Source organism: Callionymus lyra, chromosome 1, assembly GCF_982586985.1.
Source record: "Callionymus lyra chromosome 1, fCalLyr1.hap1.1, whole genome shotgun sequence".
Classification (NCBI taxonomy): Eukaryota; Metazoa; Chordata; class Actinopteri; order Syngnathiformes; family Callionymidae; genus Callionymus; species Callionymus lyra.
The window spans coordinates 22,431,445-22,447,854 of NC_141818.1; the positions used below are offsets into that span (position 1 = coordinate 22,431,445).

Here is a 16,410-nt window from a genome sequence, read left to right on the forward strand (position 1 = left end):
TTATTAAATGCAGAAATGAACACGTTGCAAAATATAACACAACAATAGCATATATCCTGATTATTGAACAACAAAACTTGTTTTATCTCATATGAAACAAACAGTACAAATGCTAGTTTTAATAATGACAGAATCAGTTGGTTTTAGGGGATAACCACGTTTCAATAGCTCCATAAGATTGGGATAATATATCTTACAATAGCAATTAAACAAACCATCAAAAACGCACCTTGTACAGAGACTGATCAACACCCTTCGTGTTGTTTATGATCTGCATCCTTTTATTGGGTTCAATATATTCAGATGCTTTTACCTTCTGCTCATCAGGGAGATATATGATCCTAGTGATACTAGTGAGTCCCGTATGCGCATGCGCTGACCGCTCTCTGGCAACTCTCGGGTTAAACATTGACTTGAGGCGGAAGAGGAGGTGAATGTTTTTGTCTGTGGCTCACAACTGGAGTTCCTAGTGAAGCAGGCAACAGCGCGGACTAAAGTCCACCAACAGAGAGGTGTGTGTTGTGTAGAAGGAAACGAGAAACAGTTGTGTTACTGTGGATGTGAACCGCTGCATGTGTGGCGGAAGAAGAAGAGAAGGAGCTGCAGTGAGAACTCAAACCTCAGCGACTGCGTCTAAGTTGTTTTCATGTTATTCTAGCGAAACAACCTTGGTAAGTATATGCTGGATTTAACAAGTATTTTTTAAAAAATAGACTGATATCACATTCATAAGAAACATCTCCGCCGCCCTCTAGCGGTCAGACAGAGTGCTGTCATTATTCTCATCAGTGTTGATGTGCAGGGCTTCAGTCTCCAGCATGGGCAACAGCAGCAGTGACAGGGCCAGCGGGGGTCAGGGTGAAAGGTCATACAGAGATGGACAACAAGGAGGGAAGGAGGCTCAGCCCAACATCCTGATAGACAGCAGCGACGATGCTGATCTGTTCCAGAGGGACGACCCCAAGGTCAGTGTTGCGTGGCTGGATCCGACGTGATATAAAAATGTTCAGAGGTTGCACTTTTGTCTCACATGTGTGTCATTTGAGCACCAACCACCGAAATGCTGAGTTCCCAGACTGTTAGAAAAACCAATATTTAACTTTAACAAATACTGAATCTGGGACGATATGAAGCAGGAGCCAGTATTTCTGTTGGTTAGGAAACATAGCACTTACATAGATACATTTAACACATAGTTTTATTTGTGTAAATGAAACCTGACTTCCATCATGTCCAGGCTCCACAGGAGATCCAGGAGTTTCTGGCCTGGCAACAGGATCTAGACAGCGACAGCAAAAGTCCAACACAGGCCAGGCCCACTGTGTTCAGGTGGACCGGAGGAGCCAAAGAGGTCTTCGTGTCCGGGTCTTTTAACAACTGGACCACCAAAATCCCGCTTAACAAAAGGTGATTAAGAATCTATGTGAGCGTATTCCTGAAGTGACAGGGGTTCTGTTTTGCGACCAGTCAGAACAACTTTGTGGCTATCGTGGATTTGCCAGAGGGAGAGCACCAGTACAAGTTCTGCGTGGACGGCCAGTGGACCCTGGATCCTACAGGGGTGAGTACGAGACCGAAGGTTTTTGCAGTGGTCTCATTTCCCTTCATAAACAGGCGGTGATGACGTCCAAGACTGGGACCGTTAATAATGTCATCCAGGTGAAGACCACCGACTTTGAAGTCTTTGATGCTCTCAGGATTGACTCAGAGGATTCTGCTGAACTCCCAGGTACAAACTCAAGATGAAACTTATCAGTGGTGGATTGTAAGCAATAATACCTTCAGATATACAGTACTAATAATATATCAGAATACTTTTATAGCCTGCTTTTTAAACACAACACTGGAATTTGTTGTGCTGGCATTACAGAATATATAAATGTAATAATCAAACTAAATAAAAAAAATATTAATAAAATAAAACACAATACATTAAAATAGAATTAGACACATAACCATAAAATGGCATATAAAAATAATGAATACAAATCAAATTAAATACGTTTAAATATATTTAACAATATTTATAATCCGGACAGCAGACGGGTAGAAAAATTGGATTTTCTGGTCCGTATAGGTCTCATTTGTTTACAGTTTTATCATAAAAAGGGTATTTTTTGTCATATTTACATCCAATAATATGTATCCATGATACTTCTTGTAACTTATTTGGGAACTGAAATGTAAAGTATTTTCATAAATAACATTTAAAGATGAAACTTAACTATTATAATAACAATTTGTTTTCGGCCAACCGGTCACCAAGGGTTAGTTACACATATCATGATAACAACAAACATTTGAGTTTAATTTAAGAGCTTATATTTAAGCAGTTTTTACATCAATAGCTATGACATTGCATGGTTTCTTTTCTGTCTGTTACTCACATGATACACACACAAGCTAGCACTTAATTGCATAAGCATCGGCCAGTGGTTGGTATATTCATTTTATTCTATAAATGAAACAACTCAATATACACATAAATGAAAAATATATGTATCTACTTACTACTGAGGAAAAAACATCAACAAATACCTGGCAGAAGGTAAGCTCCTTCTATCCAAAGCACTTGATTAATTTATAAAACAGAATTGTCTGAAGCATCATAAACATGATAAATGTCGTTAAGTTATTAGATCACAGGTGGTCTAGTACACAAAGATATGGATTGTATGTGGCTTTGAAATATTAGTAATTCTAAGTATTTAGAATCTCATCTCATCACTTTCCCATTTAGTCCTCTTATTAGGTTATATATCTTATTTGAGCTGTTTACACAATGCTGTGGAACTGTAGACATTTGAAGAATGACATTATTTTGGGTATAAAAACTTACTGGCTATAGAGCACACTAATGTATGGCGACTAAATTAAAATATATACATATTTAGTGTACATATAGGCTGCATCTGCCGCAAGTGTCCACATTGTAACATGACTATACATGACTGTATTGACAGGGAACGAGGGATGAGAGTCTTAAAAAATGTCTCAATTAGCAGTAACAGCCTACGAGATTTTCAAATCAGTTTAATTTTCTTTCTATTTCCTTTGAATGTTTTTGAATTTTTTCTTAATCGAGAGAGTTCTTTACTTTGCCTTCTCCAACATCTCACAAAGTCACCCATCACTTGTATTTATCTGTGTGTATTCATCATGAGGTGTGCATGCACCTGGATTGGAGCTTCTCAAGGAGTCTATTAACCTGTAATAATCCATAGATTATTACTTGTATAAGCTGGTGGGTTCAAAAAAGTGCAAATGTTCCTTCTCGAAAATAAAGTGTACCTTTTACGAAAATGATTGTTAAAGTTTTTATAGTACTTTTTACTCTGAACATAATTTTATAAACTAAACTAAACTAATAGTCATAAATCATAATGACATAATTAAAGCTGCCCAAGCTGTGTGTCAGTCAACCTCTGCAAAGGGTAACTTTTCCTGGACTAATGTGGCATTAACTAGACTTCTTATTGTCCAGATTTGTCCAGCTCCCCTCCAGGCCCCTACATGCAGGACTCCTATCTCATCAAACCAGAAGACAGAATCAAGCACCCTCCGATTCTGCCTCCACACCTGCTGCAAGTGCTGCTCAACAAGGACACAGGGATCTCTGTGAGTCTCAGTCATGATCTCAGAAAAGAGCCACGAGTCATTTCTTTTCAACTCTTCCCTACAGTGTGACCCCACGCTGCTACCAGAACCAAACCACGTCATGCTCAACCACCTGTATGCACTGTCCATCAAGGTGACACACACACACACGCACACACACACACCCCCACACACACACACACACACCCACACACACACACATGAACAGAGGGGGAACTGAGTTCAACATTGAGGGGAGGGACATTACACACCTGCCAAACCATTCTTGAAACACTACTTAATACTCTGAAATTTTTACACAAATTCAAAAAGTGACTGACCTAAACTGTGGCACATTACTGTTTCGCCCATATCTTTGCATCATTAACGCGACACACCTGAAATGCTGAAGTTCGTGCCTCTCCTTAATTCTTATATGAAAGGAAAAAGAATAAAGATAAAGAATACGACAAGAATGAAAAAAGACATAATGATAGCTTAATGGGAAAAAAAAAAAATTCCAGCCATCAATATTAGCTTGTCAACATTAGCATCAAGCTAGCAAGTGTACCAAAAAGACACCGAATGATGTAAGATCCACGTCAACAACCCTGAAGGGATGATGTCTCTTAGACAAAGTAATTACACTCTCACCTTAATTTTATTAGTTTTCTATATGTATCCAAATATAATTCCGGTACCCCAATTCCCCTGGTAGTTTTTACTTGCATCTCCCAAGTGTTCCTGAGCTGACTTTTGTGTTTCAGGACGGTGTGATGGTTCTCAGTGGGACACACCGATACAAGAAGAAATATGTCACCACTCTTCTCTACAAGCCAATATGAATCCTCAAGATTCTCAACAGTTTTTTCTTCTACTTTTGATAATGTTTTTACCTGATGTTACAAAAAACACTGTATAATAAATATCATGATAATGTAATAGAGCATAGTCTGTCTTTTGTTTATTTGTTTTGTTTGTCATATGGTCTTTTCTAGTTGTAAAGTCCTGCAAAAAGCACGTTGGGGAAGGACAGCGCTTGAGTGTCTCCCTAAATAAAATATATCTTTTTAAGAACCACTTACTCAGATAAAGAGGTGCTGATTCTCATCTGTATCAGTAAAGTACTAAACTAACTAAAAATGTCAGCTGCAATCTTTAGGTCAACACCTGTTGTTTTGTTGTTTGTCAAATACATACATGTGTTTCATATCTGGATAGATAATTTGTGTCTGGACCTGTTGTCATAGTGTGTTATAGTGTGAATATTTTGTTATGTTTCCCGGCACATAAGCCCAACCTTGAAATGAACTTAAACAGAGAACAAAATAGTCTTTCAAAAGCATAATTGACATCTAAAGAGATTAATTTGTATACTTGACAGTAGCAGGTGCTACAAAGGCATGACCTCTGATCCTTGCAGGAGTAATGTCACATGACTGAGAACAGTTTAGGAAAGTCCTTCTTCATTTCAATGGCAACTAATGTGAAAGCCCATCTCCTGACTTACTCACACGATTCAAATTTTCAAATCTTCTTAAAACCACTGTCTTAAATTATTTGTCCGGGTATTGCCCATTTTTGCCATGTAGAATTTTTTAGAGTTAAAAGCTGTTTTTAGGTTTTATCTTCCCGGTAACTTAAAATAATCTCAGTACTTCATATGAAAACACAAAACTCTCAGTTTGGTGGTCAAATTAGAGTCATGATTGTTAATTTAAATTAACTAACTAATGTGAAAACCCAACTATCCTAACATACTCAAATTTTTCAAATGTTGAAGTCTTCCTATCCTAAATTCAGTAAGTTCCTCATCATGACGATATTTTGGATCGATTGATGACGCGGTCCTCATTTTGTAATATGTATATTTCAATTAATATTGCTTGTGTGTGCAATGCACACTGCCACCATAAAACAGTGTTGGGCTATACTAATGGGTAAAATAAAATAGCAATATTTGTTAAGGAGATGCTTGTCAGAGGTCTGTGCTCTCTGAATGATACTATTGGTTTCTGTTTTTCTTTTGCGACTCACATAATTCCTCATCTAGGGAGTGTAGTGTTTGAGAACTCATTTTCTACTGTCAAACAGGAAGTGACACATATGCAAGGAGTCATTATGGTCGAGCCAAGACTACCTCAAAAGTTAAAACCTTCTAATGGCTTTATCAGGTTATACACAACTTTATTTCCCCCTTGAATCACATCAGCATGGACTGATCTTACAGACAGATATGAAAAAAGATTCTGAGAACACAATCATTTTTGTGAGACTTCTGTAATGGGCATGCTTCAGTCCACACAGTGCACACTGGAATCCAGGCTCTTGTGTTCCTCGTTGTATTCCTTCTCAGCGAAGCAGTGAGCGGCGACGCGGTCACACTCGCACGCGGCTGCCTGGCACTTGTTGTTGCCGGCTGTTCCAACACAAGAGTGGAATAAGAAATCAGTAGATCAAATTTTAATTTTCAAACCGGCTCTGAATATTTGGGCACACACAACGCCAACATCAGTTGATTGTGTTTTTACTAAAGAGTACAAAGGAGCCAAAATGATAAAATATATTTGTCCTTTGGATTAAAACCTCTCAATTCATTCCAGTCCTCCCCCTAAAAAATATTTTTTGCTAATATATTAAAACAATGATTTTGACTCTAAAATCGGAATGTTATCTTGAAAGTCTATAATATTTTCCATCAAAAGAATATTTCTCATTCCTTATTATGAGTTGGAAAGAACCTCACCTGAGCAGGTCACTTCCTGGCCGGAGCAGGAGTGTTTGTACTCCAGGATGTGAGGAAGTTGTGCGACGTTGTCGCATCCTGGAATTTTCCTGCTCCTTTCGTAGCATTTATCGTGGACGTAACAGCACCTGACAGAACCCAAGCACAACATGAGTCTATGTTGTTTCGTGGTCTCCCTGAAAATGTATCAACAAACTACATGTCCAAGTCATCCACTGGAGCTCCGCTTCCTCCCAGTCCACACCAGCAGCCGTAGTCGTTGAACTTGAGGATGTTGACTCCAGGCTGGGCACACGCGATCATCTTTCCAAACTGCCACACTGCTCTGGGCAGCAGTGAACTGCTCACCAGGCAGGCTGAGGAAACATCCACATTAAGTTATTCATTCAAGTCAAGGGATTGTGAGTTTGTCCTACCGGAGAGCACCAGGAGCAGGAGAGGAGTCGTCAGATTCATGGTCACAGTCACAGCGATAGAGCTGTGTGTGGAGGAACGGGTTCTTATACAGCAGAATGGAGATAAGAAGAACGGAGGTGGAGACATGCTGGGTGGCGTGTTGGTGTGTTGCTTCATCTTTACTTCAACCGAGATAACTTTAACTTCCCATGTATTTTGGTATAAAGATTCCATACGAGTGACTTAACCTTTAAACCATCCTAAAGCCTGATTTGACTAAGGAACACCACCAAAGCGCATAACTTCTGAGTTAGTCTGTTTTTAAACAGTAGTAAAATCTATCATAACCTCTGCCATTGCACTGTATCACTTGTTTATTTTTTTTTAAATTCTTTTTGGCTTCAATTTTTTTTTTTTAACATAGTTCTTTTTTTTCACAATTAACATTCAAATATACACAGAGTTTGTTCATTTATGTGTCCAGCAGTCGTTGTGTCCTCCTCAGCTGAAAGAACAATGAAATCCTGAAAGATCTCTGCGATGACTGAGGACAAGAAGATTCAGTCGACTCCAGCAGCTTTAAGCTCGATGTTTGGATCTATTTTGGTTTCAAAACAAATGAAAGGAACAATTAAAGCAGGTAAACAAATGTGTCCAGAGCGCTCACATGGAAAGAGATATTCTGATTTAATGTTGTTATTATTTCTCCACGATTATTTTCAACCATGACAACAGTTTAGGATAATAAGAGGACAACAGCAGGACCTTAAACCTCCCTATGTCCAAGCATGGTGTCCAAACTACTGTCAAAACTGAAGAGAACATAGAGATCAAGTAAAACGCTTCCACTTCAAGATATACAAACATTCGGACACAACATCTTTCACACAGCTGTGTCAACACTGCTGTTCCCACAGCTTTCCACTGACGCAATTATACACAAAACAGACATTCACAAGACTATAATAGCTATTAGTTCTAAAATAAAACACATGACAAAGGTTGACGACGTACTGTTGTGTGTGTTCGGGACTTGTGAGGGTTTTATTAAATTATTGTCTCTGTGTGGAGAGTGAGAGCAACTGGGTAGATCCTGAGGTTGAGTAATGTATGGATAACACTGTCCAGGAATGCCTCAGCATATGGTCACTGGTGCAACCTATGGAGGGGGCTGCCTATATAAGGGGTCGGTTGTATGGGTTCATCCTGGTCCTCAAGATGCATCTGACTCAGTCACTGACCCTCGTCTTCCTCAGCCTCTCGGCCGGTGAGACTCCTGCTCGTCTCTGGATCATGTCTTCTCTGAACTCACTTGTCTTGTTGTGTCTCTAAGTGCTCGGCTACAGGGCTATCTGGCAGTTTCGGAAAATGATGCTGTGCACCATGCCAGACAGCTGGCCCTTGCTGGACTTCTCTGACTACGGCTGCTACTGTGGACTGGGAGGGTCAGGGACACCAGTGGATGAGCTTGACGGGTGAAGACATGATGATGCACTGTCTGAATATCATTTCCTATTCATGGTGCCTCACATGGACAGAACCTTTAGAGAACCTATGCACCAATTTTAGGACATTCTAGGCAATATTATCATTTAAAAGAAATGTATTTTGTTCCCTTGTCTTATTTTGAATGTCGTATCTTTTAACTAATTAACTCTTTTTGTTTTTGCTTGTACATCCGCATCTTCATGAGAAACCCTTGACATATTGTACACACACACACACATGTATATTTGATTTTTACACTAAATACTATCAATCATGGGATGAATTTATTATTTTTCTGGTTTTCTCTCATTCTAACAGCTTATGCTAAATACTATAATTGTTGTTTTTATACTTTTCACACATTCTCTAACAACTATCTTGAGTCATTTTACATTTCTTAGATTTTAAGAATTTTAAGAAACAATTCTTTATTAGCCTTTCAATATGATTTTTTTTTTTTTCTCAAAGAGATTTTGGTTGCTGCTTTTGTTCAGCACAGATTTTTTTTTCAAGTAATGTAATGATATAATAACTGTTCTACCCATAAGCTCCATGTATTTCTCTGCTCAGTCTGGATTTGTTTCAGTTCCATAAACCACTAAATATGCTGACATAAGAAACATGCACTCTAGCTATGAAAGCAAACAGTTGAATGCCTCAGAGCAGGGGTAGGGAACCTGGTCCAGAAAGAGCCGCAGTGGGTGCAGGTTTTTGTTCCAACCGATCAAGCATGTACAGTTTAACCAATGAGGTTTCAGCTGAACAAGCAACACCAGACTGACAATCAACTGATTACACTCCTAAGACACCTGATTGGATAAAATGTGTCCTCTTGAATGGTTGGAACAAAAACCTGCACCCAGTGCGGCTCTTTCTGGACCAGGTTCCCTACCCCTGCCTCAGAGGTTTGAATAATCACCAAGTGAAATGTGTCTGCAGGTGCTGCCAGGTGCACGACCGGTGCTTCAGTGAGGCCATGCAGCACGACTCCTGCTGGCCCCTGCTGGACAACCCCTACACTGAGCTGTACAACTACAAATGTGACAAGGCCAGCAAGACCGTCACATGTCTGGGTGAGACGGACACTTCTCTAGTGTGTATCTCTCATACTCTAAACTTACGTTCCTCCTGCAGAGAGAAACGATCCCTGCGAGCAGTTCATTTGCGAGTGTGACCGACAGGCCGCCATGTGCTTCGCCAGGTCCGAGTACAATGAAGAGAACGTTGGGCTGCCCAGTGACCGCTGCAAGTGATTAAGGTGCTGCAGCATTGTTCATCTTGTTATTTATGATGTTAAATTAAACCATTGAGAGAGTTGTCATTCTTTATTCCTTCATTGTACCAGGGTGGTCCTCTCAGACCTGAGCCTCACATATGTATCTGTAGGTCAAGAGGCAGTCGGCATCATTCCAAAGTCTGCGTTTGCGTTTGGCAGCAGCGTGCAGCTGACCGCAGTCCTCGCCATTCTCCCTGTAGTCCCAGTCGTCTGGCTGACCTCTGTCCCAGAACCTGAACACAACACAATAGTCCAAACGTGCAGCTGCAGCCATGGAGGACTTCCATACTCTCCCGTCTTACTTTTGGGTCGTGGCGTAGTCGGTTCCGTCCACCCAGCTCCAGTGTCCCTCGTGAGCTCGCTCCACCAGTCCGATCCAGTAGTTAAACCTCAGCTCAGATATCTCAGACAAGTAGTCCTGGTACACACAGCAACACACGCCTGTCACACTACAAATACATTATTTGTGAATCAAATGGAATTTAGTTGAATGAAAGAGAATTAATTAAAAATAAATAAAAATAAAAATCTCTTTTTTTTCAAAGTGAAACTCTTTGCCAACCAAGACTAATTTTAACCAATCAGATAAAACTTTTGTTTTTCTAATTTGGTAATAATACTCATGTAAAAGTAAGTAAGTAATAGTTATTTTTAAAGCAAATGCTTAACCATGTTAAACATTACATAAAACTAATTTTGCAAATGTATTATCATTAGTTAAAAAATAGCCATTATCTTAGCATAGCACAAAGTAAAATCCATACAATATAAGCAGCTAGTGATTGAGATATAATATTTTGGGGTTTTATTGAAGATTTTAATATTTTAAAACATGTGTTAAGTATTTATATTCCATTTTTATTTTGACCTTTTACCCCAAACTGTTATAAGACTGTGCCACTTTGTATATGTTAAATAGAATAAACATTTTGAACTACAATTTGAACTCTAATATCTTAAACAAATAATTGTAATCTGCATTTATTGTTTGCTTTTTAAGGTTGCTGTAACTGGAGAACCTAATGAAATCAATGTTCGACTGCAAATCACTGACATTGTCGTACTTAAATATTTTAACATTCAGTGTAAATTCATTGTTTTATTGAGCTCGACATTATTATGTTTATCAATGCATCAGGGTTAAACAAAGAAATCATTAAATGCTTTGTAATGTAGATAAATGTCCCACCAGTTCTTCCACGTTGTTCAACACCACCAGATGCCCTCCGAGCGTCTGACACTGCTTCTCTGCTGAACTCCAGGTCGCTGAGGTTGTGGACAACAGATAGCAGCTTCTTTGGAAGGACCACCATCCTTCTCTGCAGCTTCCTGTTTGCAAAATCAAATGAATCCAGAAACATATTTTTTATTTATAATATTCATCACTACCTCTTGTTGGGACACGTGACTGTAGCGAGACATCCACAGGTGTTTGCTTATCTATAACGTAGGAAAGATAAAAGGTCAAGTTTTGTGCTAGAGATCTTTGGCTTTTTTACCTGAGCTGGACGATGATGAAGTCAATATTTGATGGCTTATCCTCTCCAGATTGATCTTGACATTAGCCAGTCGATAGTTCACCTGAGAGACTTTAAACAACATATTTTGAAATGAGTGCCAATGTTATAACACAGTTATAAATGGTGACATACATTTAACTCCTGTAACAATCATTAAGATCATCAGCAGCAGAACCAGAACTCCATACAGGATGAACTTCAGGAACCGCTTCAGACCTAAAATAAGACAGAAGACATCTGCAGCATTTGAGGTGACCTCTGAAATTGTTGAGTTTTTGTACCTCGAGCTGAGTTCTGCTCCACATGCACGGAATTCCTTTCTGGTCCAAACTGCTGATACTGAGACTCCATCTCTAGAACAGGTTCCCAAAGTCACGTCTGAGCTGTTTTCAAAAAGCAAATGTTATTCACACCAACAAGTTGAATTGGACAGCATTTATGTTTCAATATAAGATCTATAATGTGTGTTATAAAGTAGGACTTCACCTACCGTCATCAAGTACAATATTTGATTTTCACTAGATGGACTCTGAACAGAGACAAAAATCCCCAAGTCCTCCCCTTTAAAGAGAAAGACTATGTCCAATAGACATTTATGACAACACGTTGAGATTTAACAATATTATAGTTTTTTTGTTTTTTTTTATATCAGCATGACTAGTTTTCCAACTATTAGAAAATACATTTGTAAATGGTTGCAGAGTAAACTGTGAACTAGAATGTAACTGCCACTGAATTAAAAAATAAACCAGGGATAAATAAAGAACTACAATGAATGTGGGCTTTGCAACTGGACATTAAAATTAATATTTGAATGCTTCTTTTAATGTATGGATTTAATTGTTTTGTGGGTAATATGGTAATATAGTAATGTAATCTACTTCATGCAAACCTAAACTTTTTTTTCCACTATCTACTATCCACTACTTCAACAGACAAGAAGAACGTGTGGGATGTGCTCACACGATTTATTGGAAATATATGATATTGACATCATACAAATCTCAAATCTTCAATCCATTCAAATCTCTCAGAAATCACGCTGGAAAAGAATATATCGGTTCCCACGGCGGTGCACGCGAAGGAACCAAGCCACTTCAGACCAGTCGCCCTGACCCCATCTGATGAAGACCTTGGAGAGGCTGGTACTCCGCGAGCTACGCACGACGGTTAGCTCTGCGTTGGATCCGCTGCAGTTCGCCTACAGGCCAAAGATGGGGGTGGATGACGCCGTCATCTACCTGCAGCACCGGGCACTGACTCACCTGGAAGCCGCCGGTTGCACTGTGAGAGTCATGTTTTTTGACTTCTCAAGTGCTTTCAACACCATCCAGCCGGCGCTGCTAAGGAAGAAGATGGAGGACGCAGGAGTTGGGACACAGCTGGCAGCATGGACGATGGACTACCTCACCAACAGACCGCAGTATGTGAGGCTGCAGGACTGCAGGTCTGAGGTGACCATCTGCAGCACCGGGGTGCCTCAAGGGACAGTGCTGTCACCTTTCCTTTTTTCCCTCTACACGGCAGACTTTACCTATGACTCCAGCAGCTGTCACCTCCAGAAGTTTTCTGACGACTCGGCCATTGTGGGCTGCGTGTCTGGGGGGGACGAGCTGGAGTACAGGTCAGTCATCCAGGACTTTGTTGACTGGTGTGAGAGCAACTACCTTTGCTTAAACACCGGTAAGACAAGGGAGATGGTGATTGACTTCAGGAAAAAGTCCCCACCACATCAACCGGTGAGCATCCAGGGCTCGGACATTGAGCTGGTGGACAGCTTCAAATACCTGGGTGTTCACCTCAACAATAAACTGAACTGGTCCACACACATCAACGCCGTGTATAAGAAGGGCCGAAGTCGCCTCCACCTCCTGGGGAGACTGAGGTCCTTCGGAGTGTGCAGACCACTTTTAAGGAACTTTTATGACTCCGTGGTAGCCTCTGCTATCCACTACGCTGTGGTCTGCTGGGGAGCAGGCAGCATTGACCGGGACAGGAAGAGACTGAACAGGCTGGTCACGAGGGCCGGCTCTGTCCTGGGCCGCTCGCTGGACTCGGTGGAGGAGGTGGGAGAGAGGAGGACACTCTCCAGACTATCCTCCATCAGGGACAACACTCTCCACCCACTGCACCTGACCGTGGAGGAGCTGGCCAGCTCCTTCAGTGGCAGGCTCAGGCACCCCCAGTGTAGGACGGAGCGTTATAGAAGGTCCTTCATACCAACTGGTGTCAGGATATTTAACTCTCTACTTTAAATATCCTGATGCTAATCCGTAGTGTGTTTTTCCTCTCGTGTGTTTTATTTTATTTTTTACTTTTTTTGTTTTTATTTTTATTTTATTTTATTCTATTGTATTTTGTTAATAGTGTTACATTTCTAATTTTGTAAATAATTGTATATTTTTAAGATCTTTTTATTTTATTTTGTATTATCTCTTTTATTTTTTTTTATTTTTTAACTGCGCTGTTGTAAAAGTGTGTTTCCCCTCTGGGGATGAAGCTTTTCTATTCTATTCTAATATATATGAATTTTATCGGTTCGGCCGCCAGATGTCGCTGTGAAAATAAGCACGACCAAAGCAAGGCGCATAAAGTATTGGTCGCTTCCGGTCCAACGATTTGTCATAATCAAAATGGCGGCTCTCAGACGCGTCTCTCAAGCTCTCCTCCGATCTGCTGTGTTGCAGACTCGGCGCCAGTTGTCCGCGGAAGCTGGTCATGGCGCTCAGTCAGGTAATGGCAAGAAGAACAAGAAGATAGTTTTGGTTTGAAGTCTTGCGAGCTTGAAATAATATGTATCGACTGTGACCTTGCGCGACCAACGGTACTAGTGCTATCTCATACAGTAGGTCAGTGAGGTGCTAACTTAACAGTATAAAACTACACTACATTTATTGTCTTGTTATGGTTATAAAATGATAGGTTGTTACATGTTTTTGTCACCGAACATAAAGGTCAATTACCGGATATTGTAAAGTCAAGTCATTGAAGTTATTTTGGACGTAGAACAAATGTAAACAACAAGACGGTCATTTCCCCACATTTTCAATGTATGAATAAGACCTTTCATTCTTCAACAGTGCCTTGATACTGTGTTTAACTGTGACGGAACATAAGATGTATGAACGGATCGACTAACATTAGTTAGTGGCTTTATTATAGTAGCCTGCATAGAACATTCTATGAAGATCTATATATTATAAATCCAAACGCAGGAACATTGCACGTTGGGAACCTTGGGAAATTAAATGCATTAACTATAGGAATTCTAATGTTTCCTAATGAAATCTAAACTTTGTTTTGTACGTGTCTAAAAAAAAAAAAACATTTTTTATTTAAATAAAGTATATTTATTTCCTTAAGTAAATGAAATGTATAATTCAAGATGATGATCGATAAATGAAGAGAAAATATTCAGTTTGGGCAGATTTAACTGTCGCCCTAAGGCAGGGGATTATTACCTTTTAATTTATATCATGGTTTATATTTAATCTCTTCACTGTAACGGTATAGATTAGATCATTATAATTATTTGATTATTACAAAGTGTCCCTGAATAGGGTTTTAAGTCCCTTTTTAAACAAGATATGTAATTTTTGAGTATTTATAGTGTGGAAGAAGAAGATTGGGGATAGTACCTTAGATGTACAAAAATCTTCAATAATGCAAAAATTAAGTGTATTTTGCAGACTGTGATTAAGGTAAGAAAGGTTGTCCATAAGTCAAATTACAATGCAAAGTTACCAAACATTTGTAAATGTCACTTAAGGCTATACATTTTTTAAGTAACACTTACTGTACAGTTTGCATCTTTTCAGTAAATACGACTTTGCTGCATTTGTTTAAAATATTACTATAGGCATGGCATTTAAAATACTTGGGAGATGCAACTGAAAGCTCTTTTAGAGCCAATAAGTGTATTCCCCACAAATACCATGAAGTAGGGATGAACCATTATTGAAAAAAATATAATTGTGATTTTGTTCCTTAATATTGCGGTTGCAATAATTTTTTTGATGTCCTCTTTTTTATGCATTTTTTTAATCTAACACAATAAATGATTAACTTTACGATAAAATGTATTTCTCTTTTATTCTCAAGATGAAGTTAAGTAATTTTTATGATAAAGGCAAATTAAGCATACTTTAAAATAAAGGGAGAAGGTTTATTTAGTTACTATAATTACACTTGCAAACAAATGTAACATATGCACTGCAAATACTAAAAACTACTGTAAAAACGTGCTAAAAGTGTGATGTAAACATTTATATTTGAGTCAATAATAAATCATAGAAACTTAACTGCAGAGTAAAGAAAAGTGAAAACGTCAGTCATTCTTCTTTTTCTTACTGCATATTTCTGCACAGTTTTTCAGGTTCTTTCCGGTGGTGCGCACGCACACACGCAGAGGCGAGAGCAGCGCACACACATACAGACATGACATGACACACGTCTCGATTCAACGAACCGATGTCAGGATATAAAGTTGTTAAACACTATAGTTTGTTTCTTAAGCTGCTCTTTGGCTTCTCTGGACGTCACTGATCAACGTGTTGTTCAAGCGTCTCTCTCCGCTCGCAAGTTATTTTGAAGGCTCAAATTAAATAAACCTAAAATAACCTCTACCATATAATTATCTCATTTTTGAATAATGCGACTATATCGCAAGTACGATTAATCGTTACCATATACCATACCATACCATATAGCCCATCCAGCCCCTAGTTCACTCTCTTAAAGTGTTTTGTCTACGATTAGAATATTTTGGTAATTAAGATTTGTTCTTTGGACTGATCCTGTTTTATTTTACAGCAAAGACATGGAAGATCTTGACTTTTGTGGTGGCCCTACCTGGTGTTGCTGTGTGCATGTTGAACACGTATCTGAAGGAAACGTCTCATACTCATGAGAACCCAGAGTTCGTCGCCTACAGCCACCTCCGCATCCGCTCCAAGGTGATTGTGGCTCCATCTGTTCTTCCAGCTTTTTCTGATCCTGTTTAATAAACTTGATTTGATTGTTTTAGCGTTTCCCGTGGGGAGATGGCAACAAGTCTCTTTTCCACAACGGTGAGGTGAATGCCCTTCCTGATGGCTACGAGGAACACCATTAGATTCTACTACCAGACTCTGGTTTGGGCACAAGAATAAAGAATTCTCATCTTCTGGACCACGAAGCAACATGAAACCTGAATAAATATAAATATTAACTTTATATCTTGCTTCTCTTCTTTTTTGGCTGCTGGTAACTGTATTGAAGTTTATTTTCATTACCAAAAACACTATTTCTATTGTCCGTTGTTTTTCTTTAGTTCACATACTGTTTTAATTTAATCAACAAAAGCAATGCTTGTGAAATGCGAAAAGAAAACTGAGCCAGACAAATAT

The 16,410-nt window shown here is 39.2% G+C and overlaps 5 protein-coding genes across 5 annotated transcripts; 3 read left to right on the plus strand and 2 right to left on the minus strand.

Annotated features, from left to right (window-relative positions):
• Positions 1-426: 426 nt before the first annotated feature.
• prkab1b (protein kinase, AMP-activated, beta 1 non-catalytic subunit, b) lies at positions 427-4,539 on the plus strand. Its single transcript, XM_087797312.1, has 8 exons — positions 427-671; positions 803-965; positions 1,238-1,407; positions 1,468-1,561; positions 1,615-1,729; positions 3,485-3,618; positions 3,683-3,751; positions 4,365-4,539. The coding sequence occupies exons 2-8, from the start codon at positions 819-821 to the stop codon at positions 4,440-4,442; spliced, it is 807 nt and encodes a 268-aa protein (XP_087653438.1). The 5' UTR covers positions 427-671; positions 803-818; the 3' UTR covers positions 4,443-4,539.
• A 1,224-nt stretch (positions 4,540-5,763) lies between these two features.
• Positions 5,764-6,820, minus strand: LOC148088398 (phospholipase A2-like). The gene is made up of 4 exons (XM_087807633.1): positions 6,760-6,820; positions 6,543-6,699; positions 6,344-6,471; positions 5,764-6,016 (listed from the first exon to the last, which is right to left on the minus strand). Exons 1-4 carry the CDS (start codon positions 6,797-6,799, stop codon positions 5,892-5,894), a joined length of 450 nt encoding a protein of 149 aa, XP_087663759.1. The 5' UTR covers positions 6,800-6,820; the 3' UTR covers positions 5,764-5,891.
• A 1,212-nt stretch (positions 6,821-8,032) lies between these two features.
• Positions 8,033-9,480, plus strand: pla2g1b (phospholipase A2, group IB (pancreas)). The gene is given in 3 exon segments (XM_087807755.1): positions 8,033-8,214; positions 9,167-9,300; positions 9,362-9,480. Coding segments are annotated over 3 exon segments (435 nt in total).
• A 57-nt stretch (positions 9,481-9,537) lies between these two features.
• On the minus strand, positions 9,538-11,411 carry LOC148088400 (C-type lectin domain family 4 member E-like). Its single transcript, XM_087807880.1, has 7 exons — positions 11,305-11,411; positions 11,156-11,239; positions 11,003-11,092; positions 10,893-10,943; positions 10,693-10,832; positions 9,806-9,921; positions 9,538-9,736 (listed from the first exon to the last, which is right to left on the minus strand). The coding sequence occupies exons 1-7, from the start codon at positions 11,372-11,374 to the stop codon at positions 9,583-9,585; spliced, it is 705 nt and encodes a 234-aa protein (XP_087664006.1). The 5' UTR covers positions 11,375-11,411; the 3' UTR covers positions 9,538-9,582.
• A 2,206-nt stretch (positions 11,412-13,617) lies between these two features.
• On the plus strand, positions 13,618-16,237 carry cox6a1 (cytochrome c oxidase subunit 6A1). The gene is made up of 3 exons (XM_087808001.1): positions 13,618-13,756; positions 15,836-15,978; positions 16,050-16,237. The coding sequence occupies exons 1-3, from the start codon at positions 13,657-13,659 to the stop codon at positions 16,134-16,136; spliced, it is 330 nt and encodes a 109-aa protein (XP_087664127.1). The 5' UTR covers positions 13,618-13,656; the 3' UTR covers positions 16,137-16,237.
• The last annotated feature ends 173 nt before the right edge of the window (positions 16,238-16,410 follow it).

Coding starts and splice junctions, on each gene's coding strand:
- prkab1b (XM_087797312.1), top strand. CDS start 819: ATGGGCAACAGCAGCAGTGACAGGGCCAGCGGGGGTCAGGGTGAAAGG. Junction 1,562..1,614: donor GGACCCTGGATCCTACAGGG/GTGAGTACGAGA, acceptor CTTCATAAACAG/GCGGTGATGACGTCCAAGAC. Junction 3,752..4,364: donor TGTATGCACTGTCCATCAAG/GTGACACACACA, acceptor TTTGTGTTTCAG/GACGGTGTGATGGTTCTCAG.
- LOC148088398 (XM_087807633.1), bottom strand. CDS start 6,799: ATGAATCTGACGACTCCTCTCCTGCTCCTGGTGCTCTCCG. Junction 6,700..6,759: donor CCTGCTCCTGGTGCTCTCCG/GTAGGACAAACT, acceptor ATGTTTCCTCAG/CCTGCCTGGTGAGCAGTTCA. Junction 6,017..6,343: donor CCAGGAAGTGACCTGCTCAG/GTGAGGTTCTTT, acceptor GTGTTGGAACAG/CCGGCAACAACAAGTGCCAG.
- LOC148088400 (XM_087807880.1), bottom strand. CDS start 11,374: ATGGAGTCTCAGTATCAGCAGTTTGGACCAGAAAGGAATTCCGTGCAT. Junction 11,093..11,155: donor GATTGTTACAGGAGTTAAAT/GTATGTCACCAT, acceptor TGTTGTTTAAAG/TCTCTCAGGTGAACTATCGA. Junction 10,944..11,002: donor TTCATCATCGTCCAGCTCAG/GTAAAAAAGCCA, acceptor CCTACGTTATAG/ATAAGCAAACACCTGTGGAT.
- cox6a1 (XM_087808001.1), top strand. CDS start 13,657: ATGGCGGCTCTCAGACGCGTCTCTCAAGCTCTCCTCCGATCTGCTGTG. Junction 13,757..15,835: donor TGGTCATGGCGCTCAGTCAG/GTAATGGCAAGA, acceptor TTTATTTTACAG/CAAAGACATGGAAGATCTTG. Junction 15,979..16,049: donor ACCTCCGCATCCGCTCCAAG/GTGATTGTGGCT, acceptor TGATTGTTTTAG/CGTTTCCCGTGGGGAGATGG.